Source organism: Elephantulus edwardii, unplaced genomic scaffold (assembly GCF_000299155.1).
Source record: "Elephantulus edwardii isolate Elephantulus edwardi_28Jun2011 unplaced genomic scaffold, EleEdw1.0 scaffold00138, whole genome shotgun sequence".
In the NCBI taxonomy this organism is placed as follows: Eukaryota; Metazoa; Chordata; class Mammalia; order Macroscelidea; family Macroscelididae; genus Elephantulus; species Elephantulus edwardii.
The window spans coordinates 3,557,223-3,582,677 of record NW_006399888.1 but is presented as its reverse complement, the minus strand read 5'-3'; the positions used below and the strand labels follow the sequence as shown (position 1 = coordinate 3,582,677).

The following is a 25,455-nucleotide window of genomic DNA, read 5'->3' as shown; positions in this document are numbered from 1 at the left end:
AGGTGGTTTTGGAGGGAATGACAACTTTGGTGGAGGAGGAAACTTCAGTGGACGAGGTGACTCTGGAGGCAGTCGTGGTAGTGGAGGATATGTAGGCCGTAGGAATGATTATAATGGCCTTGGCAATGACGGAAGCAATTTCAGAGGTGGTAGAAGCCACCATGATTTTTGTAATTACAAAAATCAATCATCAAGTATTGGTCTCATGAAGGGAAGAAAACTCTGAAGGCAGAAGCTCTGGTTCTTATTATGGTAGTGGAGGTCAATATTTTTTTAAACTATGAAGCCAAGGTGACAATGGTGGTTCAAAGTAATAGCAGTAGCTACAGCAGTGGCAGATGGTTTTGATGACTGCCAGGAAACCAAGCTTAGTAGGAGAGGAGAGCCAGAGAAATGACAGGGAAGCTACTGATTATAGTGGTGGCAAGGCCTCACTGCTACAAAGAAGACATGTTTAGACAATACTCATGTATATTGGGCGAAAAACGTGCAGACTGTATCTGTGACTGTGTACCAGATTATTTTAGTTTCTCTTCTGTGGAAAGTGTAAGAGCATCCAGAAAACAAGAGCTTTAATGGAGTTTTGTATGTTTTTTTTAAACCCATGCTTTTGACTGATAAATATAATAGTCTAATCATGATGCTGAATGACGTCCTTTTTTTAAATAAAAAAAGTAAAGAAATGAATTACAAAAGAATAGGCTTTAAACAATAACAAAAATCTCATAATCACAGATTATTATACTCCTTTTCTCACCTTGATCACCAAGTACCAGGGCACCAGCTTCCAAAGTAAAATCTCCAGAAGAACTATCTTTAGAAAGAGTGACAGTCAGACCAGAAGTGGTAGTAGTATTTCCACAAACATACACGCCACGTGGAGCGACGTTGCATACTGCCTTGAAAAGAAAGAGTTTATTGCTTCTCGGCCTTTTGGCTAAGATCAAGTGTAAAGGAAAGAGTTTAAGAGAATCATCCTTAAGAGCATTAACAGTGAATAGTAACTGCACACACAAAAAAATGTCAGCTACATGCCTCGTATAATTTATTCTGCGTCTTAATATATAATCTTAACACCAACTCTATGAGGATAGTATCACCACATTGTCATTCACCAATGCAGGATCTGAGGCTCCTGCAGAGTTCAAACATAAGAACAGACTATCTATTTTAAGTTCTAAAATTTCAAGGTTTTCTTGAGCATCAAGTAATAAAAGTTGCTCAGTAATAGAGATAATCAGATAACACTGGGGGGGGGGGAATCAGGCTTCCATCTATGATCTATGTAATATACTCATTTTAAAAATCTCTCACACACACTGCTACAAGAACAGAACAGAAAACTGTAGTAGTTCAGATCTTAATCCACAATATTCTGTTTGTATCAACCTTGCTTTACCATGTAACTATGTACTCTCTGCCTTAGTGGTGTCAAGCTTGTGAGAAAGGGGTTAGAATACAATTTCAATTTAGGAGGTGGGAGGGGTGGGAAAAGGACAAGCCTTACTGACCAAAACCAGTAACAAATGTATGATTGCTGTTATTAGGTGCCATAGAATCAACTACAACTCATAGCAGCCTAAGAACGTCAGATCTGAACCTTGCCCTATCCTGGACCATACTCAAGATCTCCATCAAGGTCAAGTCCATTGCTGCGGTCACTGTGTCAATCTATCTTGAGGGTATTCCTCTCTCTCACCGACCTTGTTCTCTTTCCAGCATTACATTTTTTCCCAAGGACCAGTGCCTCTAAAGTATATGAAAAAAAAAAAAAAAAAAGTATGTGAAATGGAATATCACTATCCCTGTTTCTACGGAGTACCTTGGTTACATTTCTAAGACAGATTTGCTTGGTATTCTTTTGACTGTCCAGGGTATATTTACCACTCTTCCCCAATATCACATTTCAAAGGCATTAATTGTTCTCTGCTTTCCTTATCACTGTACAACTTTCAGATGCACAGGGGGCAAATGGAAATACCACGGGGTGAGTTAGGTGAGCCTCACTTTTTAAATGAACATCTTTGTTCATTAGCACTTTGAAGAGGTCCTTGATAGCAGATCTGCCCAATGTAATACATTTCTTATTTGACTGCTGCTACCATGGGTCTTGATTGTGGATCCACATAAAATGAAATTTAGTAACTTCAATCCTTTCTCCATCTATCATGATGCTATCTACTGGTACACTGGTGAGGACTTCTGTTTTCCTGATGCTGAAAAGTAATCCATACCGAAACCTGTAGTCTTTGATCGCCTTCAGTAAATATTTCAAGTCTTCTCTACAAATCAAGCTGTGTCATCTGCATAACACAAGTTGTTACTAATTTTTCCTCCAATCTTGATGCCACATTCTTAATATATTCCTGCTTCTAGAATTATTTGCTTGGCATGCAGACTGAAAAAGTCCAAGAAAGGATACAACTCTGCCACCCATGTCTTTATTCAGTTGGTCTTGGCTGGACACAGTATTTTCAGAGAGGGGGGATTCCAATGTGCAAGGTTCATAATTGGGCTGCCACCAGAAGAACAAAGGGTCAGCAAGTCACAGTTTGGATAGTTACATTTTCAATAAGGGACTGTAAAGAGAACGTGCATTCTTCATGCAAACATTAAGGCTGGTTTACAGGAGTTGCTCCTCTGAAGAAACTATACATACTCCAACAAACAACATCTTCTGAGGTCATCACAAGTCCAGAAAGTATCAACCACCAAACACCTGAATGGCAGAGGCAGAATTTTTTTCAGGATCAACCAAGGCAGGGCCTGGTTTAGAACCCAGGGAGAAGCAGCACAGGTACAGGTAAGGCCATATCTCTGCCAAACCCCATCTAAAACTCAATACAGTGTTTGTGGTGTTGTGGGAGGAAGAGAATGGAATGATTCTGATATTACTCCCTTATTCTATTCAGAGGAGATTAAATTGCAGTGATAAAGACTAACAAAGCAATACTACATATCAAAAAAAGGGGAGGGGGAATTACAATTTAGGGAAATGGTCAATGTTTCAACAGATCAGCCTAGGCTTGTAAAGTGACAAGCAGACTGCTCTATTTGCAAACATGGTCAGATACAAGTTATATAATAATACTCATACATCCAGACACAATTCACCCATACCTCTGAAACACAAATAATACATGCTTTAAAAAATAAAAATTAAAAAAAAAATTCTGTTGTGAATTATAAGCAAAAGGTCAAATGTTAAATGACTGATTTCCTACTTGTAGCATCTGGCTCTTTCCCAAGCCTGGATCTCCAACAACAAGGACGTGTGCGTCTCCTCGGATTGGAATTCTGTTTTTGTCATCTGCATATTTCTGGGTTCCTCCAAATAGTGCTAATGCCAAACCTGCTTTAACAAGCTTAAATGTGCAAAAAACACAAAAGAAACAAAAGTAAAAAGAATAAAAAGATGACACAAAATAAGTGTTTTCCACAAAATTTATTTAGGTTTTTAGTTTTCTAAAACATGACTGAACTTATTTTTTGAACTCTAGTAAATGAGGAGTGGAGGTATTAAACACTGCATTTCAGAATATCAAACAAATCCTCAAACATGAAACCATTTTCAAACACTGCAGTAAATACATCTTTATAGCGTTGGCTGCAGACATTATTTTTCAGCCAGTAGAAGTCAACAGTCCTTTACCTATGGAAGCTACAGAAGCTGTCTCCAAATATTTTTAAAAAGACAAGGTGCCCTTCACATAACAGTATTTCCCAAAGAGCAACCAGCTTGAAAGATTATTGAGCCCAGTTGATTAGATTTGCTTTTGTTTGTTTTCTTCATTTTTATCCCTTCACTATCTTTGGTACTCTCTCTTATTATTTAAAAATTGCTAATGACTAATCAGGGAGCTCTGGTGGCCTAGTGGTAAGAAACTGCACTGCAATCCTGAAGGCACATGGTTCAAATCCACTAGCTGCTCTGTGGGAGAAGGATGGGCAATCTCCTCCCTTGTGATTAACTGTCTCTAAAAAGCCAATGGAGGGTCAGCTATGGGTTGGTTCCGACTCAATTATTCTCAACAACAATAATAGACACTTCTCCAATGTAAATAATTAATAAATATTAGAAAACAAATTAAAATGAGACAAGCATCACACATACAAGACACTGAGTTGAAAGGGGCCCTTTAGAGTAGTGAGAGAAGATCTTCACCCTGAAACCCACAGCGTCCCTTTTCAGCAGGAAGTAGCTAAGAGAATACGCCATCCCCTTTTCCTTATGACTCAGGGTGAAGTCTCTCTCAGGGAGGAGTGATAGGGAATGGCAAAGGACACACTGACAAAGAAGATTAATCAGAACTGGCTTTGACAAGCACTGTGGCATCTGGACAAGAACAAACTGGGAGGAGGGTAGAGAGAATAGTGCAACAAGGAATGAATGGAAACCCAAAATCTCTGTAAATGTTTATGAAAATTAATAAAATATAGAAAAAAAAAACAACAAACAAAAAAAAAAGACACTGAGTTGAAACTTACTGTGCAAGGCATCAATCTACTCCACAAAAATCAGAAATACGTTAGTTTCTGCTTTAACACTTTTAATGTCTAGAGTCATACTAAAGTCTCACTGCTATCTGAAAGAGAAGTCCTTGGATAACCTAAAGAGTTAATGCACTAGTCACTAGCCACAAGGCTGGAGGTTCCAGTCTACTCACAGGTAATACGTGGTCTACTTCTGAAAAACCAGCCACTGAAAACCTGAAGGTCCAGGGCTGATTTGCTATTATTTTTATTATAAGGGACTGTAACATGCCATTCATTCAAAGAGAAAAAGAGTCCTTGTACAATAAAAACCTTGGCCAACAAAAATTAGATACTATTTTAAGGTTTTACATGTTATTTTTGTCAACTATATGTATTTTTGAGTAAAGATGAAATAACTTACCTCATGACCAAAAATGACAGGACAGAGTGAGCTGAAAACAAAATATAAATTATTAACAACACAAAGTCAAATAAATTCCAACTTAAACGCCACTCACCTGATTAATCTGCGTTGTCTAGCCGCAAAAACAATTTGTCTCCCCTTAGAAACTCATAAAACTTTATTATGACAGCAAATTTCTCAAAATTCTTAATCTAGTAACAAAGCATGATCTGAAAATCAAGCTTGTGAATACCTCTGAAGCATTTTATTAAATTATAATTCTGACCATTTTCCAGAATTGATTTTGAAAATTGTTGTATTAATGGTCTTTCATTTTAGGATTATTTGCCTGTGTTTTACTGAATAGTTATCTTTAAAACGGAATGGTCACATTCTGGCCAGAGACGTCTGTAGACAAGAAGAGGAAGGGCACGATCTCAGGAAGCTGCTGCCCATAGTCAAGATGGCAGCCCTGTGAGGGCGAGGCTAAGGGGCCGGGAAAGACAGTGGAGGTGAAATCATGGCAGAGGCCGAGGAATCCACATGTGAAGAATGGGATGAGGAAGAGCAGTTGGTTCTGGTGGAACTGTCAGCGAGTACTGATTCAGACTTTCTCTCAAAATGAGAAAATAAATGCAAGGTTTTGGAAATTGACACTGAGAAGCCTGTTACGCAAGTGGACAACTATATTTGCTAGGAAGAATGAAGATGCTCTTGGAACCTGTGTTATATTTGAAGAAGATGTGGAAGAATGTGACGCAGAAGGCAATAGTAAAACAGTGCAAAAGTACAAATGCCATACAATGAAGAAACTCAGCATGACAAGAATTCTTCTGACAGAAAAGGAGAAGAAAACATAGGCAGTGTTGAATGGCTGCAAATCAATGATAATGATTACTCTAATTCACCCAGTGTAATTTGCAGCTTCCTACAAGATGAAGAAGTTAAAAGTTCTGGCCCCAGATAAACCTTTGGATTTGAACGAGCAGGGTAGTCAAATGAATGATAATATAGATCTCAGATATGAACAGGAGAAATCACTGAACTTGAAAATAGAAGACTCCAGTCCTATTATTGAAATACCTTCCTTTGATACAGAAGATTGTATTTTTATGGAAACCCAAAAAGCTGCTTTAGAAGCCACTCCTAGATGAAGTGTTTCACACAATATCCAATCATAAACTTTTTGTAGTGTTATATCAAATAATTGCCTCTGTATCATTCAGTCGTTGATCTTTAATTGTTTTCGTTGGCTATCCATGTTTCCAATTGTAGCAGACCAGTATAAGCAACTCATTCTTAGACCTGACATGAATTGTATTTAAAAAAACCCCCAAAACAAAATACTGGCTTAAATGATCATAGAGACTCTTCTCTAATGAGTCCTTTACATGTAGAGGTTTTACTATTTAAATATATTTTCCTATCAAACAAAAAAAACCCACCAACCGAAAACTGAACAGTCAATCCACTAGAATAAATCATGAATTAAACACTTGAGGATTTTAAATAAAATATAGTCTTTTTCTCTAACAGTTTAAGTCGAAGAGGCAGGATAAATGAGACCCTTAAGTGAACATAAAAGAATTTATATATTTTTATATAATTTATCAATTATACCAACAAAGAATAAACAAAAAAGCACAGGGTAGAAGAGCTATAATCAGAAATGGTAAGGGAATTATGACTCCTTTTTAATATCCAAAAACTCCAACGAAAGCTACTGGTGTCCTGCCTAAAACTCATCATTCAGCATGTTCCGGCATAGTCCCTGCTGACTTCCTATCAAGCACCTGCCTGTTTGCCTAAGGGCTTTAGACGGCAACAGATGCACCAGCGGCAGGCTAGGCAGGCCGGAAGTCTGGAGTGTTTAGTATTTCTGAGGGTACACTTAAATCAAGACCTTAGATGGGGAAAAAGTCTCTTCAGTTTGCCAAAGGTTTTGAAGAACAGAAATCCCAGTATTAGGGGTAACTTCTTTTCCTTCTTAAGGTGCCATATGCTGACTGCTTTCTTTTCTCTGTCTCACTTGTATTTTCCTACCGGTGTTTCCAAGAGTCAAATAAACATGTAGCTATCTTCCAGTCTGTTCTAACATATGTTACAGAAAGAAACACTGCCCACTCCTAAAACTTCCTTACAATCTATGATAGCCACTGTGTCACTCTATCTTTTTAAAGGTATTCATATTTTTTGCTGACTTTCTACCATAATATCCTTCTTCAAGGATGGCCCCTTCTGCCTCACATGCTTAAGACAAAGAAACAAGAGTCTCGGCTCTGGGGAGCATTTTAGTTTCACTTCTTCCAAGACCTTTTTGTTTATATTCTCTGGACAGTCTGCTCTACTCAGGACTTTTTGTCAACACTATTAATTCAATTCTTCTTCCCTCTTCTTGTGTCCAGTTTTCACATGCCTATGAGGTAAATAATGAAAATACTACAGCTTGGGTCAGAAATAGTCCTTAACCCACAAAGCAACATCTCTGCTTTTTAACACTTTACAGAAGTCTTTTGCAGTAGATTTGCTCAATGTAATATGTCACCTGATTTAAAATACTGCTGCTATGGGTATTAATTTTGGATCTAAATAGAATTAAATTTTTGACCAATGACAACTTTTCTCATTTTATCAAAATGTTGCTTATTGGCCCAATTGTGGGAAATTTCTGTTTCTTCATGTTAAGGTATGTTTACCAGCAAGGTATTGAAGTGTTCTTAACTTTCTGCAAAGTTATGTCATCTGCATAATGCAGATTGTTAATGAGTCTTCCTCCAAACCTGATGTCAAAATACTCCTTACATAGTCCAGCTTCTCAGATTGTCTATTCAGCATGCAAAGTATGGTGAAACAACCCTGATGTACAGCTTTCCTAATTTTACACCACGAAATTTTCCTAGAATTCAAATCCCAAGCCTAACAGAAAAGTTAAAAAGATTTTCTAATACAGTGCACTTCCAGATTGGTTTTTCATCTTTCAAATTATATACATTTGTCACCTAACACCTCTATTTTCACCAATTGCTTGAATTTATTAAAGAAAATGAAAACTTTCTCCAATAACAGCACCACTTATAGTCAACTACAAGTACTTAAGCTACCACAGTACAACTGGCAGACAAGTGGTATTTTCAGTTACCTCACATGTAAATAAAAGCTAGACAATCAATAAGGAAGACTCAAGTAGAATGAGAATATCTGGATTTTAGTGTTGGCAAAGGATACTGAACATATCACAGACCACCAAAAGAACAATCCATTTCCCAAGCAGTACAGCTAGAATGCTCCTGGGAGCAAGGATGGCATGCCTTTGTCTCCACACTATCAGCATGTTACCAGGAAGGACCAGTCCCTAGAGGATATCACTGTTGGTAAGGTAAAGGTGAGTTATAAAAAGAAAGACCCTCAAAGAGATGCAGTGAGACAGTGACTGCAACTATGGGTTCAAATACAGTAGCTGTGAGGATGGTGAAAATACAGGCAGTGTTCTGCTCTGCTCAACTTACAGTCACTATGAGTCAGAATGGAACTGACAGCCCCTCAGAACAAGTATGGAGAAAGGATACTTATTTAATCAGTATCATTCGAGAAACCAGACTTCATGAAGAAAAGTGGCATCAGGATTGGAGGAACACTCATTAACCACCTGCGTTATGCAGATGGCACAACCGGGCTTACTAAAACTGAGACGATCTGAAATGCTTGTTGTGGAAGATCTCAACATCAAGGGAACAAAAATCTTCACCAGTGGACCAACATCAGGACAGATGGAGAAGCAAAAGAAATTGTCAACAATTTCATCTAGCTTGAATCCACAATCAGTACCCCTGGTACCAGCACTCAGGAAATCAAAAGGCATGTTGCATTGGGAATATCTGCTGTGAGGGACCTTTCCAAAGTCCTAAAGAGAAAAAATGTCAATTTGATACTGCATCTGAACCAAATCACGGTCTTTTCAATCGCTTGCTATGCAAATGAAAGCTAGACAATGAGTAAGTATAACAGAAGAACTGATGCCTTTGAGTTGTGGTGTTGGAGAAGAGTACTAACTGTCCCACAGACTGCCCAACGAATAAATATGTCAGAAAAAATGCAACTAGGGTGTTCCTTAGATACAAGAATGGGAAACTTTGTCGCGTATACTTGGTCATTTTGTCAGGAGAGGCCAGTCCTTGGGAAAAAAACATCATGTTTGGAAGATGGAGGGTCAGTGAAGGAGAGGAAGACCCTCAACAAAATGAACTGACACAGTGACTGTAACAACGGGCACAAGCATATCAGAGATGATGAGGACAGCACAGGACGGGGCCAGGTCTGGATTCATTTTTGATAGGGTTGCTATGAGACCATACCTAACAACAAAACCCACAAACATCACACCACAACAATTAGGTTAAATAAAGGAAACTCTGGCCACAAGTGCTAAGCTACGATCCAAAAAGGTGGTGCTTCCAGCTCCCCAGCCGAACTCAGAAGGATGGAGCAACCTGACTCCACAAAGATTTACCGTCATGGACACGCTATGACATAGTTCTAGTCTGTTCTCTTAGTTATAATCCACTTGAGGGCAACAGGGATTTCCCTCCCCCCCCTTTTGGATACATTATAAAATCTCATTTAATTCCCAAAACAATTCTCAAGAGGCAGAAATTATTTAAGATGATACAACAGGGAGAAGAAGTTAAGTAACAGTATCAATATCACACTAGAAGAATGTGGCAGAAGCAGGATTGTAATTTTAGATTTTTCTTTAAAGAAAGGCCCTTAACCACTAAAGCAAATACTTTGTTTCTTCTTTCTCTACTATATGGCAATAACATGGAAACAGAATACTAAGAATACTTATTGACTGTAAAAGACTTCTATTTTAATTTCTTGACTTTTCAGAATTAAACAAAACCCTTCTTGATTAGCTGAAATGTTTAAACTTCATCATTCCTGCCCTCTTTTGAGTGTTGTCATTGTCTCACAACTTATGATAGGAAATGTTCTGTATCATTTTAACCAGACAGCAACCCTTTCCATCAAGAGCTAGAGATCAAAAAATGCTCTCTGTCAATAACTACTTCACTCTGCTACAGGAGCACAAAAGCGGTCATAGACAATACACGAAAGAGTTATGATAGCTCACCAGTTACATTTTATTAATGGAAGCGGAAATTTATTTTTTCACGTAATGATACATGTCATGAAAGTCTTAATTCCTCCATTCATCATCTAGAAATGCGAAAGCCATTCCTTGCTCACAAACAGCACAAAAACATGTATATTTGACCCCCAGACTCTATGCTAGTCCTTTTTACTTCAGCTTTTTACTTATAGCCAAGAACATACCGATGTGCATTTATTTAATAAAACTTTTGTTAATCTCATACATACTTGACAATGAGCTTAAACAGATTTTCTTCAGCTTGGATCTCTTGGACGGCATAAAGGTCTTTAAGTGAGAACTCCATCATTGCTCCATGCTTAGATCCAGTGTCTGAGGTCTTTGTTTTGTGTCCTTTGCTGTTACTGACAGAATTAGCTTCAATGTACAGAAGGAACATACACTTGTCATTCTTATTTCTAGAGCCTGTAAATTTAAATACAATAAAAGATATTTTCTTTTACCTGCAAAGAGTCAACAGAAATTAATAAATCATAAAGGAAAAGTTCAACCTATGTAAGAAAAAAGGGATTTTGAGGAAGATTCCAAAGCACATTAAAACCAAATCAATCAATATTAAAAAACAAAACAAACAAACAAAAAAAACCAACAACAACCCACCACACAACACCCACAGCAAACCAAATTATTACAGGAGGAAAATAAAAATAAGGAAGAGTTATAGTATACCTTCTTCAGCATTGGAGACTTTCACAATTCCAGTAACGGTCACAATGTCTCCGGGGACACAGCTGTCTACAAGATCATGAACAAGTTCACACTCTATTGTTCGAGGAATTCGACCTGCTTCTCGGTGATCATCAGACATTAGTTCCTGGATTCTGAGAAGTTCAACAATGTTCAGTTAGTGTACTTTCTGATTTTGGATTATTTTTTCAACATACTAACCATTTGGCACAACAGAAGAATTGCTGCCTTTGAGCTGTGGTGGAGAAGAGTACTGAGTATCTCAGGACTGCCAAAAAAACGAACAGATATGACAGGGAGAAGGCTGTTGGTGGGAGTGTAAAATGGTGCAACCACTGTGGAAGGCGACATGGTGCTTTCTCAAAAAGTTGCAAATAGAGATACCATTAGACCCAGCAATTCCACTACTGGGAATATACCCCAAAGAGACCATAAGTGACATCCAAGCAGATATATGCACACCCATGTTTATTGTGGCTCTGTTCACAATAGCAAGGAGTTGGAAACAACCTAAGTGCTCATCAACAAATGAATGGAAAGAGAAGCTGTGGTATATTCACACAATGGAATACTATGCTGCATTGAAAAACAAGGAACTCATGCAATATATTCAAAATGGGTGAGCCTGGAGGACATTATGCTGAGTGAAGTATCTCAATCACAAAAAGACAAATACTGCATGGTGCCACTGTTGTAAAATAGGACTGACCCAGGGGTTGGGGAGAGACTGAGAAAGATGGGTTTGATAATGTATATTGCATTGAAACAGATGAGGGAGAAAACTGTTTAAAAGGGATATGTGATTAGGTATTTTTGTCATGGCAGGAGTCTAGAGTGAAGGCTACATGGTGGAGTGGACCTTGGGGAGGGTTTGTAAAACAATGAAAGAACTTTTCTTTTACTTTTCCAAGAGGGTAGTGTACTACGGGGGAGGGTTGGGAGGGGGGAAAAAGTGCAACAATGAATGAATGGAAATCCAAAGTCTCCGTAAATTTTTACTGAAATAAATAATAAATTTAAAAAAATAGGAAAAAAAGATTAATAAAAATTAATATGAAAAAAAGTATTTTCAGACAGGCAAGAACTCCTGGTGGTTTTATATCTCATGTACTGTCTGAAATTTTACTTTGGAGAATTCTTTAGTGAGAAAAATATAGGGGAGGAAATCTACCAATACACATACAGGGGCCAAGAAAACAGTAGGTCTAACTCAACAGTGTAATGAAATACCTACATGACAGCAGGCCTTCGGGTGAACAATTTAAGCCAGCCCAGGAAGGTTTTTCTACTTTTATTGTATAAGGTGGATTTTGTGTATCCTATAGTACTTTTGCACTGGCAACCCAAAAGTAGGAGGTTTAAATCTACCACCTGCTCTGTGGGAGAAAGAGTAGCAATCTCGTCCCATAAAATTAACTGTCTCTGAATTCCAGATGGATGGTCAGTTATGATTCAGTTCCAATTTGACAGCACGCAACAACAACATAGTGTATTCAGGAAATGGAAAATTGTGATGTGGTGGACACATACTGTAAGAAGTAAAATTGGCCTTTTAAAAACCTTAGTTGAAAAACAAAATGTCTTAACAAATCTACAATCTAAACGTGAATCACATGAAACATGGGAAAATTCTCAACAACTAGTAGAGTATAAAAAAGGTTCCCTTGATGTGCTTTAAATCCCTTTCCTTTAAAAGACAAAGGGGTGGGGGGGGGATCAAGCAAGCAAAACAAAAAAATTCAGTGACAAAAGTATTACATTTCCCTGTTTGTAGGGCACTTACATGATCATATAAATGTGAAAGCTGTTTATTGCTTTCATTAGATGAGCTGTGCAATGATGGTTAGAAAATAAACGATAACATCACACAGGGAAGAAAGGCCTTAGAAATGGAAGAACTGAAAGCAAGAATTAAGTCCAATTTTTTTTCTTTTATTGTGATTTTAACAAACGTTTACAGAAAAGTTAGATTTTGATTCATTCATTGTTGCATAAGTCTAAGGTTTTCTTGAAACATATCACAGTCAAAAATGAAACATGGCCATTTCTAAAAGCTTCTTTATTTCAGAACTTCAGATCATTTCAATCATAGCTCATTACAGAATTCATGGTTTTGATTATGGTCTCTTTCCAGTTCAATCAATCACATACCTGAAATATAAAATGAACTGCTTCTCAGTAGCAAGAGGACATAATATAGCTACAGAAAAAAACCAAACAAAATACTACCAAAAAAAAAAAATTCTTTCCTGGAATCTGACACAGAATAAACTGCAATTAAAAGCTCTTATCATTTCTGCAAAACTTTTCAGCAAATAAACCTATTACACACGTTATCTCTGTTCAAAGATAAAAATCACAGTACAACTAAATAAGATTACAGATTAACCCAGCAGCGTTAGAGACATCTATCTATATACAGCCTGCCTTTCACTCAAAAAGTATGATTGACTGCTTACTTGATCGACTGCCAATCCATCGTGACTGTGAGCGGAGAGCTCCGGAGGGCAGTAAATGACTTCCCTCGACAAGCAGGCACAGGACACTGCAACAAGATTGACTCACATTCACATTCTGTTAACTACAATCAATTATATCTCAGGGAATTCAAGGTATAATGCTTCATTTAATACTGGATTTTTAAAAATTGGCCTCATGATGGTAAAATATCACTGTTGTTAGGTGCCAATGAGTCAGTTCCAAGTCACAGCCACTTAATGTACAAGGAAACACTGCTCAGTCCCGTATCATCCTCACAAGTGTTGCTGAGTTTGAACTCATTGCTGTGTCCACTGTTTCAACCCATTTTCTTGTAGGTCTTCCTCTTTTTATTCTTGTAAGTTTACATTTAGTAGGCTGTTGTTAGTTGAGGCTGAGTTGAGTAGGACTCATAGTGACCCTAGTAGAAGATATGTGAACATGGTACTATCCTGTGTCAACCTCACAATCTCTGACACCCTAGAGCCCATGGCTGTAGTCACTGTACATGACTAGTTAATCCACTCAGCTGAGGGTCTTCCTATCCTTTGCCATCCCCTCACCTTTCCAAGCATGGTGTCCTCCAAGGATAGCCTCTCCTACCAATATGCCCCAAGTATGAGAGATGAAACTTTGTCATCCTTATCTTCAGGGGGCGCTCTGGCTGCACTTTCTCCAGGGCAAATCTGTTTGTTCTTTTGGCAATCTACGAGATATTCAGTATTCTTCTCTAATATCATAGTTCAAAAGCTTCAATTTTTCTTCTGTCGTCCTCACTCAATGTCCAGCTTTCAGCAGCAAAGCAAGTGACTGAAAAGACCACAGTCTGAATCAGGCACACTGTAGTCCTCAAACTAACAACATTGTTGCTCAGTAATTTGGAAAGGTCCCTGACTGTGGACGTCCTACTTCCTTCCAGAATTCTTTATGATGAGCTTTTGAGGCACTAACCTAGCTGTGAGGATGCAAAACTCCTCACGTGTCTCTCACATTAAGCACTCTCTTTTTTGTGCCACATAATCCTCGTATCTTTGAATGTCCACTGTCATCAAGACATTATTGTTGTTGAGTGCCATTGAGTTGTAGGTGACTCACAGTGACCCTATGAATGAAAGTCCTCAACACTTGTGTGACTTTCATCCTTTCTCCCAGTTCGTAGGGTTTCCAGAGGCAAGCTATTTACGGAAGTGGATGCCACTCCTGCTTCCAATCATCAAGACCACATACCCAGTCTCAAACCTCCTCTTTTCACAAGCCTTTGCTGAGTCTACTCAATTCACATCTCTTATCTAAATTTCTTTTGCACTGTTTGCTGCATGGTTTGTACAATGGTAATGTATCACATTGTCAGACACTAACATAAACAAGATGTGTCCCAGTTTTCATTAGTAAGTCACTGTTTCGATCTCGAGATGAATTCAAGATTCCCAAAGTGTCAAGGTTCACTGAGAGAAATGATGGTAATTATAATTTCCAAAAATGACCGTAGTACTATCTACCCACAGTTTTCCCAGAGTCTTGCCACTTCCCTCTCAAAAGATCAAGTCTAAATAGTCCCTCTCCTAGAATCTGAGGCGGCCTGTGACAAAGTGTTGCTGCAGGAATTCCAAGGCAAGCTCATAAAAGGCAATGGCATGTCTGCTGTGTTAGGTGGAGTTAAAATATTAACATATGCCAACTCAGATTGGGGCTTATCCTTTAGTTATCTTGCTGTTAAACTTACATCATTAGTTCAACATTAATGTTAGGTCGCTTCTGAGAATGGTACAGACAGGCAAGAAGCTAAAACAACCTCAAATCATTGCTGATCTGACTCAAGAGCTGATCCTGCATTGAGGATTGAGATTGTAAATCACTCTCTTTCTTCCAAGAAGCCACCAGGGGATTCAAACAACCAGAGAGGTGTGGCCTTCGAGTTAACAGCACAGCCCGCTATGGACTATCTCACTAAAGCTCTGTAAGAAGTAAGAGAGACTTGAATTCTAACCATGACACTTTGTATCTTTAAAAGAACACATAGAACACAGCTGGAAAAATGAGAATCTGGGGCAGTGCAAGAATATTTAAGCTTTCTGTATTCTGAAGTGTTTTAAAACTGTACAAAAGCAAATAAAGAAAAAATAAGCTGTGTTCAGAAACATCAGGGAGTATCTTCTATAAACCGATTTGCCTTCCTACTAAGTTAAATAAATTAAAGAATATGATACTACCTTTGAGGGAAGACTAAATTTTCCATCTGTAAGAGACAGGCTCTGAATTTCTCCACAGGCAGCACACAGAAAAGCCATCTTGGTGCAAAGGGGCTTGATGTTACTGACTCTGACTACTGTCCCTCTGAGAGCAACATATTTCCCATAGTAATTTGCTCGGACATTCTTGAGCTGTGTCAAGGGCTCATAGTTGTACACTCTAAAAACAAAAACAGGAATTCCATTACCTATGAAGAGAAAGATGGGGTAGAATATAGTTCAGAAATCTCACAAGAATAAAATCATTCCTTGCTCAAGTTTTCCATTTAATTGGTCCCTCACAAGCCGTGAGGTTTTCTATAAAATTGTGAAAGGAAAAGGAAACCCTGGTATTAGCCTAATTCATCTCTCCTAAGGAAAATTCAAAATCTGAAAGAGAGCATGAACTCCAGAAAAACAAAATGATTTCTCTCATATGTTCCCTGAGTCTAGCAGTAACTTAGAAACTCTAACAAAATACAATCATGTCTGTTAACATATTACATGGATTATTAAATCCACACAGCAGTCTGAACGAACAACATAAATGTAACCTAATTTTTACATGAGTTTGGAAGTCGGCTTATTTTGACCAAAAAAAGGCCTTATTTCTTTCATATTTCATTTTATTATACTGATCCATTCTGACTGAGGACCTCTGTACTCTTTGGATGGATTTCCTGTCTATAAAATGAGATTTTCACTCCTAACCAGTCTTCAGCGCCCTAGTCTAAATGACATTTTAACAGGCTAAGATCTCACCTCGCGTGAATGTGTGGCACGTTTACCATGGTTTCTCCAGCACTGGGCAATCCTTCTTGGGCCTGTAATTCAGCTGCATGCCGTTCAAGGTCCTTAGTTAATATCTAAACAGGACAGATATTTATTCAGAAGTTGGAAAACAAAACATATTTAAGAAGAACTTTTAGAGAGAATATGAACAGAACTCTTACCTCAAGCTCTTTAAATAGCTGACATCTAACTATAATCTAACTATATTTAATCTTATCTTTAACTCACAACTCCTCTGGTCCTTGGTCATTAATGTTCAATACATTCAATCTGTTCTTGAGACAGTTTATAAATTCAGGTGGGATAAACCCAAGGTTGTATTTTGGCTCTCATGGAATTTTCTTCACTAACCACCTAAGACCACATGAGCTGTCGAATGGCATTAAGGATAACATCCATGAAAAAAGCAAGAGGTCATTAAAAAACAGTAAGTAAAGACAATTCACGTCAGAAGACTTTGAAACTTGCACATAATGTAAAGCAACCCAAATAAAGGTAAGAAATGCTGACGTAGAAGAGCTGAATAGAAGATTTCCAAGGGCAGCTGGAGAAGACAAAGCAAAGTATTATAACAAAATGTTCAGAGCCAGAGTCAGAAAACCAAAAGGAAGGAACATCTGTGGCATTTCTCAACAGAAAGAACTGAAGAACAAACTCTAGCCTTGCGTGGCAATACTGAAGGATCTTACGGACCTAGATTTGAAGTTAGTATTTTTGTTCCATGTTTACTACTGGGGCACCAGGTAGCCTTCCCTAGGCGTATACAGCTTACTACAGACAAAATGAAACACCTGCATAATCTTTAATTAGATTAAATTAATTTAAGTTAGAAGTAAACATAATAGTGTGGCCCAGGTTTCAAATGGCCAATTTACAGACAACTCCAAATTGTCCTTACTTTTTATATTTTTATGTACTTGCCTTTTAATGTTATATAAATTTACTCTCACTTTGAGATGATTTGAACTTCTACACATAACAAATTCTTCAATACAATCACCTTCACTTGATGCACACGTACCTTTTAAATCAGCATCAAGGCTTTAAGCCTTTTCATCCACTAACATAGGACTAAATAAAGAACTCTATGACCTGTTCCAAGCTATATTTAAGAACAGATCTTATTCATAACCCAGGAGTCACCTGTACTAGGTAAGTTGGCTTATACTGAACAAATGCTATCTTTTAAGATATAAAGGGAATTGTTTTTAAATTTTATTTTACTTTATTATTTTTTTGTGCATGTACCGTCAAATCGGATCTGACTGGTACAGAAGAATGCCCCTCCTTCTCCAGCAGAGCATCTTGTGGATTCAAACCATGCACCTCTGGGATTGCAGTGCACCTTCTTACCACTAGGCCACCAGAGCTCCCTTAAATTGAATCTTTCAGGAACTGCCATGTCAGTTCTAGTCAACATCTGTTGGTAATAGCTATCTTAACCACAACCTATTGTCACTATAAAATCTTTGAGAGTTCTGACAAAACTGGAGCAAGAAAGAGCCAATAAAATCACATGGAAAACAATCAGCATGAAGGACTAATGAACCAGGTGAGCCTCAGCCTCCAGGATCCTGAGACCGGAAACTGATGGCATCCGCTTGCTAGCGCTTCTGCTGCTCCAAAAGGACACCGGAGAGGGCTCCAGACAGAAGTGGAGAAAAAGGTGGAAGGAAATGCAAAATCATACAAGTGGCCAGGCTGAATGGTCTGACAGTTATGGCCCCTGCACGTCTTTTGTTGTTGTTGCTGTTATGTGCTGTCGAGTTGTTTGTGACTCTGCTCTGTCCTGTGTCAATCACACTGTCTCTGACACTCCCATCCTGATTACCCCAGTCACTGAATCAATCCACCTCATAGAGGGCCTTCCCCTCCTGCGCTGTCCCTCCACCCTCCCAAGCATGATGTCCCTCTCCAAGGACCGGTCTCTCCTCACAACATGTCCAAAGTATGTTAGATGGAGCCTCAAAATCCTTGCCTCCAAGGAGCCACCCTTTCCAAAAGCCAAGTCTTTTGAGCTTGGAATTAAACTCACCCCTGTGGTTCAACCTTCAGTCACAAAAACAACAGACTAGAATGTGAACAATAACACTAGGGAGGTGATTACTCTTCAGAACAATCAACTATACAAGATCGGAAGAGCAGCATTTCCCCAAGGAAAGAGCTCAGAGGGCAGTAAGGGACAGGCGGAATGGAAACCAGTGTCACAGGGACAAGACAAGAAGAAAGCTCTTATAATGACGGGATTGTAATGAATGTCATAAAACAAATGTGACAAAAGTTTATATTAAATATATATTTACCTGGTGTATCGCCAGGCCCAGGCAAGCCAAGGTTTTCTCAGGTGTATCCCTTAGCTCATTCGCTATATTTGGTATCAGGTCAGTGATTTCATCATCTTTAGTCAGTTCTTTAAAGTCCACCAATATACTTCCCTTTCTTTCTATTTCATCCTACAAAATAATATGGTTTGGAAAAGTAACTTTTGAAAAGATAATCACCTGTTCAATTACATCTTTATTACATGTTGTTATAAAGTGATTACAAGGAACAAAGGTATTAGCTTTGTGTCAAGCACAGTTCTAATATTTTATTATTAACTTGTGCTTCTTAAGAATCTTATGTAATACGCATTAATACTGTTGTTCTCTCTAGCTAGTGGAGGAAGAAATTGAGACAGAGAAACATATTCACCAAACACCATACGGCAGGTCAGTGGCAGATCTAGGATCTGAATCAAATATCTATGACTGTAACTCCTAGCACCTCGACCACACTGGTCAGTAAGAAAACACAAAGGTCAGTAAGAAAACATAAAGGTGGACCAAGGAGTTGTATGTGCAAGACTCTTACCTTATCATATAAATCAATGTTCCGTGCGAAAAAGTTTTCGAATGCTTGAATCTTCTCAATAAAAGGAGAGTTATCACTGTAAACTAATCCAACAAACATAGCATTACCACCACCATGAAAAAGGCAAGCATTATTTCTCACAAGACAGACATACACATGGTAGGGATTTTTTTATATTGTTTTGTCTTTTGGTTATATTTTAAAAAGAACCACTTAATATTCCAAAACAAGTTTAGATTTGCATAATATAAAATGTAGATGGAAAATAGGTTTCTCTCTAAAAGCACTGGAATCTTCGTACTAAATCACTGATACTTAACAGGACATATTACTTCAAGTAGCTTCCATGATAAAGTTTCAACCAAAAATCATAACAAATTTAAAGCTATACATATGAACTAAACTTTTATTCTGAATACTATCAGTCTTTGCAAATAAATTCTACCAATCCAATATGCCATTAGTCAAATCTCTTGCTGAAATAAAAACTAACTGAAAATTGTAAAGCTATACTTAATACTACAAAGTTGTAAAACATCTTAGAATTGGTCTCCCACAGAGAAGCAATACAATGAAGTAGCTTGGACATACAGCTGGCCAAGTCTAGGGCATCTCTTGAATTTTATTTTTAGGACCAGTCTAGTAATTGCTTAGAGCAGTTTCAGTGTCCAGCTCCAATTGTCACACATACCATGCACCACCAAACACCAGCAGCAGCTAGTTCCAATCCTCCCAGTGGCCTGAGCACAGGTCTGTAGTGTTCCCTTTTGGTTTTTTCAACTTTCCCTATGTCTATGCAATGTCCTGCATTAATTCTACTTTCTGAAATGCCTACTGTGGCTTCTGTTTTCCTGAATGAAACAAAACTTAAAATGTTCTAAACCTAAACATGACCCAATTATTTTGGTGAAATAAGAACAGGGCATAGAATTAGTAAGCCGAATGAATTATAAAGAAATGTAGTTATACAATTTGTAGAAATATAACTGATGGTCTTTTTCAAACTTTTAGCCCTACCTTCACAGAAATAAAGTTTCCAGCCTTTATATGGTATGAACTGGTCCAGTGTTGACTGTAACTGCAAAGATTGTGGGGTCTGTTCTGAAAAACAAAAACACCACAAAAAGCTCAAATACTAGGTCAGCAGACATAGAGCAAAACTGACTTTTTTAAGCTGCTGCTTCTTTCAACAAGGAGAGCCTAATATGATATTAAGAGTGTCTGAATTAGAGAATTCACTAGGAATGCCAAATTTTAACTACTTGCAAACAAGTAATTATCAACTAAAACAACTCAACTCGTTGCCATTACATTGGAAGGGACGCATAGCTAACCAACCCTCCATTGGCTTTGTGAGGGTGTAAAAACAGTATGTCTCTGGAAAGCCTATGAGCTTTGATAATGTTGATAGTTACAGAAAGGCTTCAGGCCTTTTGTTCATAGGGTCGGTATGAGTCGTGCTCGACTCTAAGGCAATCCAACAATAACAAACTGCACTAGATGAGACTGCCCACCTATGGAAATCACTGCTGAAATGTGACTGTCAGACAGGCATGGTTTGGGGTTGACAACACAACTCCCTACAAAATGGGACACTAAAGATCTCCACGAATTAACAGACACATGAAATTATTGTTATGATAGACCTCCTTGATGAAAAAACCAAAACTGAACAATCCTTGCTCTCAACTTACCAGGAGAATGCTTCCCTGTGGTTTTAATTAGTCCGGGTCTGTGTTCTCTCCACTTTCCTGAATAGTTCCCACCACCTCTGCCTCTCTTCCAGCTTTGAAATCTTCCTCGCCCAAATCCTCTGCCTCTATATTCTCCACTCATGTCTTCTAAAAGATTAGAAAAGTGTTCACCAAAACCACAAAGGGATTTGTTGACTACTATCTCATTTAGCCAAAGGATGCAAAGCTTTAAAATGTCAGAATCAGCTTATAGCTGACCTTCCAGTGGATTTACAGAGGGAGTAAACTGCATGGAAGGACACTACCTGATGTTCTACAGTACAGCAGCCGGTGGATTTGAACCACATGCCTTTGAGTTGGCAGTGCAGCTCCTCACCACGAGGCCACCAGAACTCCATGTACTGGGAACAGTAGCCTTATAATGTATTAAAATTGTGAGAGGAAATGAATATATCTTAAGATTAGGAAATAGGCTTGCAAATTGGTACACGATGATACAAGCCCCAAACACTACGCTGTCTTTTTAAGGTAGATTTGAATATCCCATGTGGACTGCTAAAAGAACAAACAAATATGTCTAAGCGAAAGTGCAAACGCGGTCTTCTTTGGATTAAGGATGGTGAAGCTTTGTCTCATATACTTTGGACACATTGTTAGGAGGGGCTGGTTCTTAAAAAAGGGAATCATGCTTGTAAGGAGGAAGACCCTCAGGAAGATGGACTGACACAGTGACTATTGACAGGCTCAAGCAGATCAGAGATGATAAGGATGGCATAGGACAGGGCAGTTCACTATGTCGACGTGATGGCACCTAACAACAGATATTGTTGAACTAAATATACTATGTATTTATGAGACAAAAATAAAGAAAAGCACTATATGTTGTTTCTAGGATATAAATAAGGCAGGTATTTAACTATGGGATAATTTGTTTGCAGTTTATAAAGCAGTGCTGGCAAACAATCCTACCCTGTATGACACTTGAGATGTACCACTTGACTCTTACAGGCGGCCAGTCCTGCAATGTCATAAACATTTTAGTTGGAAGTATCTTGATGCTTTAGTCTTTCTGATCTTTTGAGGCTAAAGAAGTTAATTTCCTGGAAGATTTACAATTATTTTAAAAAAGATACCAGAACCATGACACGTTTTAGGTCATGACTGATTAAATGAACTCTTTGGAGCCAGTAGCACACAGTTAGTTACATAGATGCTAGAATACTGTAAATAAATTCCCTGTCCTTTCATTTTTCTTTTTTGTACTTCGGAAGATAACCTGCTCTTTAAAAATTCAAGTCTACAAAGGCAGTTCCCCAAGAGAAGCAACAAACCACAATGAGTGACCTTTGAAATAAGAGTTTTAAGAAATTGATATCTGAAGGATAAAAACAAGAATAATCCGTACACTGCAGTGGGGTTCATTATGAGTTTAATGGAATCTTCATTTCAACAGGTTTAAATAATTTACTAACTAAACAGACACGACTTGAGGGCAAAAATAATCTAGGCCATACTAGACGTAACTCTCAGGACTGTTCTCCGATAACACGAGACGCCAATAACTTCTCAAGCGAGATAAATATGATAATTAGGAACTAGCAAATACTGCAATACAAATGCAAGAAAGTAGAACTGGAGAATAAGAGTCAACCGTTAAGCGCCTGTATTTCGTTAAATATTGTACTGTAGTAATATCTCCTGGGTAGCGCTTACGTGAAAGGTGAAGAGAGCCCAGAGCTCTCCCAGCTCACGGTGGGAGCGGCCCGGGGGTCCCTTCCTCCCGGGGCCGAAGCTGGACGGGACTGGAAGGATACTCAGAGGTCCGAGCAAACTCGTCCCAAGACGCGCGGTCCTCCAGCAACAGCCGTCCCGATGTCCCCAAGGGAAATCGGATCCCCGGTGGCAGAGCTGCTCAAGTTCACTTTCTGCACAGCGACCGTGACAGCGTCTACCGAAAGCCTCCGAAATTGAGAACGCAGCGAGCCGAATCTCAACCCTTCAACAAATTCCTTTTTGGCGCCTCTATGACGTAACTTCCAGCCCACGAGGCGCTAAAACGGGAGGGGCGGGACCGGGCCAATCAGAGCGTTGAACCAGACGGAAGTGGGAAGGCTCCCGGAAGCGGCTGCGCAGCCGGGCCCGGAAAGCGGAAGCGAGCCTCCGCACGTGGGGGCGGTGCTGGTTCGAGGGCTACGGGTTCTGCCGGGTTGTGGGAGGTGCAGCGGGTGGACGCAGACAGCCGGGCAGGAGGAGCTGGAGAGACACCCCTCGGAGCAGAGGAGCGGGCGAAACGTCATGGAGGGTGCTGGGGAGCAGCCAAGCCCGCAGCCCGGAGGCCACTGCATCCGTGACGGCGACTTCGTGGTGCTGAAACGGGAAGATGTTTTCAAAGCGGTGCAGGTCCAGCGGAGAAAGTAAGTCAGATCGCTAGCTTTAGGGATCTGCCGACCACACCTGCAAGATACCCCTTCTCTCCTTGTCTTCCTGCAGACCCTCCCATGAGGTCCCACTTTTAGTCCTCTGGGTCTCCATCCCCAGACCTCGTTACCAGTCTGCTTTTCCTCCGATCTCTCCCTGTTGCTCATACTAGGTAGGCCCCCGGCCTGCAACATCCCTCTGCCTCTTTTTTACAGAGAGACTTCTCCAAAATCTCACTCTTGGCCCTCAGAATGGGATTCTGGCTTGGAGTTCTTCTAGGTTCTTGGGATTATGGGATCTTCACTGCCGACAGAATGCATTCTTCTTTTCCGGTCTCCCCCTTTCCTCGCCGTTTCTCTTGGTCCTTTTCACTGTAGACTTTTCTTTCCAGTTCCTCAGCCAGCATTCGGTTCCATAAAAACGAATCTTTCCCGATCTTGAGTTTGACTGTTCAGCCTGTTGAGTCTGTCTTGAGGAGAACATCAGTTTATACATAATTAGATAGGGGGAAATTTTCTGTAGAGTGTAGAATGTATTTGAGGTTCTCTCGTTTTACACCAAGGGACAAACTCGCTGCTGACAAGCAATCGCTGTGGAGTTGTTTTAGCTCTTAGGGATTTTCCATCCAGTTTGTAAGGCTGTGACTCTCTATTGGAGAAGACTGCTCCTCTTTCTGCTACCAAATGGTTGTTAGATTCAAAGTCCTGACATTTTTATTGTTATTGTTTATTGTGTACCAAGGAGCCAAACTGTAGCAGACCCTCAGGTGGGTTTTCAGAGGCCATTAATCGAAAGGGAGGAGATTGCCCATCCGGCCCCTGCGAAGTGGCTGGTGGCCTTGAACCAGGACTTCAGGATTGCAGCGCAGCTTCTTGCCACTAGGCCGCCAGAGCTCCCTATCTTTTGGTTAACAGCCTGATATGTTGGGTTCTTGGCGGTTGTTAAAACTTTTTCAGAGTAGGGGACAGAGTTGTTAAATCCCAGCCGACTATAAATATTGAGAATGTATTTGAAGGCTTTGATTGTTTGAGAAGCACAACCAGCTTTTCCTTTGAGCTGGTTAATTTTGTAGTACTTTTGACAAGAAGGGAGTTTCGGTGACCCCGTGGATAAGGAGTTAAACTGCTAACCCAAAGGTGATACCTCTCTGGCAATTCAGATCCACTAGAGAGCTCTGGTGGCGTAGTAGTAAGAAGCTGCGCTGCGGTCCCAAAGGCACACGGTACAAGGCTACCAGCTGTTCCACAGGAAAAAGATGGGCAATCTCCTCCCATGCAATTAACTGCCTCTGAAAACCCACTGGAGGGTCAGCTGTGGTTTGGTTCCGACTGTATGGTACACAACAATAACAACAATGGTGCTACAAGAGAAAGATGGGCAATGTCTTCCTAAGATTTACAGCCTCAGAAATCTACTAGAGGGTCCGCTATGAATCTGTGCCAACACAATGGCAGTGAGCTTTGACAGATAAGTTGAGTGCAGTGTAAGAACAGCTTACTGAACACCAGAAAGCTGCTGGTGTTAGATGGTGTTGATTCCATCATATACTCAAATAATGCCAGTAGTAATCATATGACTGTTAACTGAAAATAACACACATGCAGAAAATCCTTTACATTATATGTATGTAGTTCAGTGAGTTATCTCCAAATTACTTATCTTGATAATGACCATCCTGGCATAACCTTGTGTTTTCTTTTTTCCTTATACTGTCCCAGTTAAGTAATTTTCTTTTGAAATGTGTCTGAGAGTACTTTGTAAAGATGTGTAATAATTTTACCTAAAAACATTTTTCGTTACCAAGGAGACAGACTTAGGAGGCAGCATCTTTTGATCTAAAAGTCTGCAGACATGTATATGGAAGCACTCTAGTCAGCTTTGTTTCCATCTTATTTAGAAACAGAAATAATCCTGACCCTTGAAGCTCAGGCTGGACTTCTTTCCCTTGGGGCTGCGCTCATCTGGTTGGGCGGCAGCAATTCTGGCTCTCTAAGAAGACTGCAAATCCCACTTCTTCCCACATATGGCCCACATGTCGTCACCCTGGGCCGACCCCATCAGCTTGAGTGGCTACTCCCCTTCCTCTTTGCATATCTAATTGGCATTGTTTATTGGAGTCAGGGTGCGTGTGTTAGGCTGGATTCTGTAAAGAAGCAAAGTCAATGGAGAGAGTGTGTTTGTGTGTGTGTGTGTGTGTGTGTGTGTGTGTGCGTGTGTGCGTGCGTGTGTGTGTGTGTGTGTGTGTGTGTGTGTGTG

At 39.4% G+C, this 25,455-nt stretch overlaps 2 protein-coding genes and 1 pseudogene across 5 annotated transcripts in view; 2 read left to right on the top strand and 1 right to left on the bottom strand.

Annotated features, from left to right (window-relative positions):
- Positions 1-20,923, bottom strand: part of MCM8 (minichromosome maintenance complex component 8) — a 36,391-nt gene extending 15,468 nt beyond the window's left edge. Inside the window, exons 1-12 of one of the 3 annotated variants that reach the window (XM_006894233.1) lie at positions 20,782-20,923; positions 20,105-20,188; positions 19,088-19,170; positions 18,538-18,687; positions 16,205-16,308; positions 15,425-15,623; positions 13,196-13,281; positions 10,719-10,870; positions 10,259-10,454; positions 4,898-4,928; positions 3,225-3,365; positions 758-899 (exon numbers count right to left, since the gene is read on the bottom strand). In XM_006894233.1, the coding sequence (XP_006894295.1) occupies positions 758-899; positions 3,225-3,365; positions 4,898-4,928; positions 10,259-10,454; positions 10,719-10,870; positions 13,196-13,281; positions 15,425-15,623; positions 16,205-16,308; positions 18,538-18,687; positions 19,088-19,170; positions 20,105-20,188; positions 20,782-20,923 (1,510 nt within the window). The remainder of the gene's footprint in view (positions 1-757; positions 900-3,224; positions 3,366-4,897; positions 4,929-10,258; positions 10,455-10,718; positions 10,871-13,195; positions 13,282-15,424; positions 15,624-16,204; positions 16,309-18,537; positions 18,688-19,087; positions 19,171-20,104; positions 20,189-20,781) is intronic. The other 2 variants (XM_006894234.1, XM_006894235.1) reach the window with 2 other exon arrangements.
- On the top strand, positions 5,400-6,033 carry LOC102859332 (annotated as a pseudogene).
- Positions 20,924-22,917: 1,994 nt separating the features above from the next.
- Positions 22,918-25,455, top strand: part of TRMT6 (tRNA methyltransferase 6 homolog (S. cerevisiae)) — an 11,530-nt gene continuing 8,992 nt past the window's right edge. Inside the window, exon 1 of one of the 2 annotated variants that reach the window (XM_006894232.1) lies at positions 22,918-23,195. Coding sequence is in view for 1 of the 2 variants with exons in the window: in XM_006894231.1 (XP_006894293.1) it covers positions 23,077-23,195 (119 nt within the window). In the remaining variant the exon portion in view is untranslated. The remainder of the gene's footprint in view (positions 23,196-25,455) is intronic. The other variant, XM_006894231.1, reaches the window with a different exon arrangement.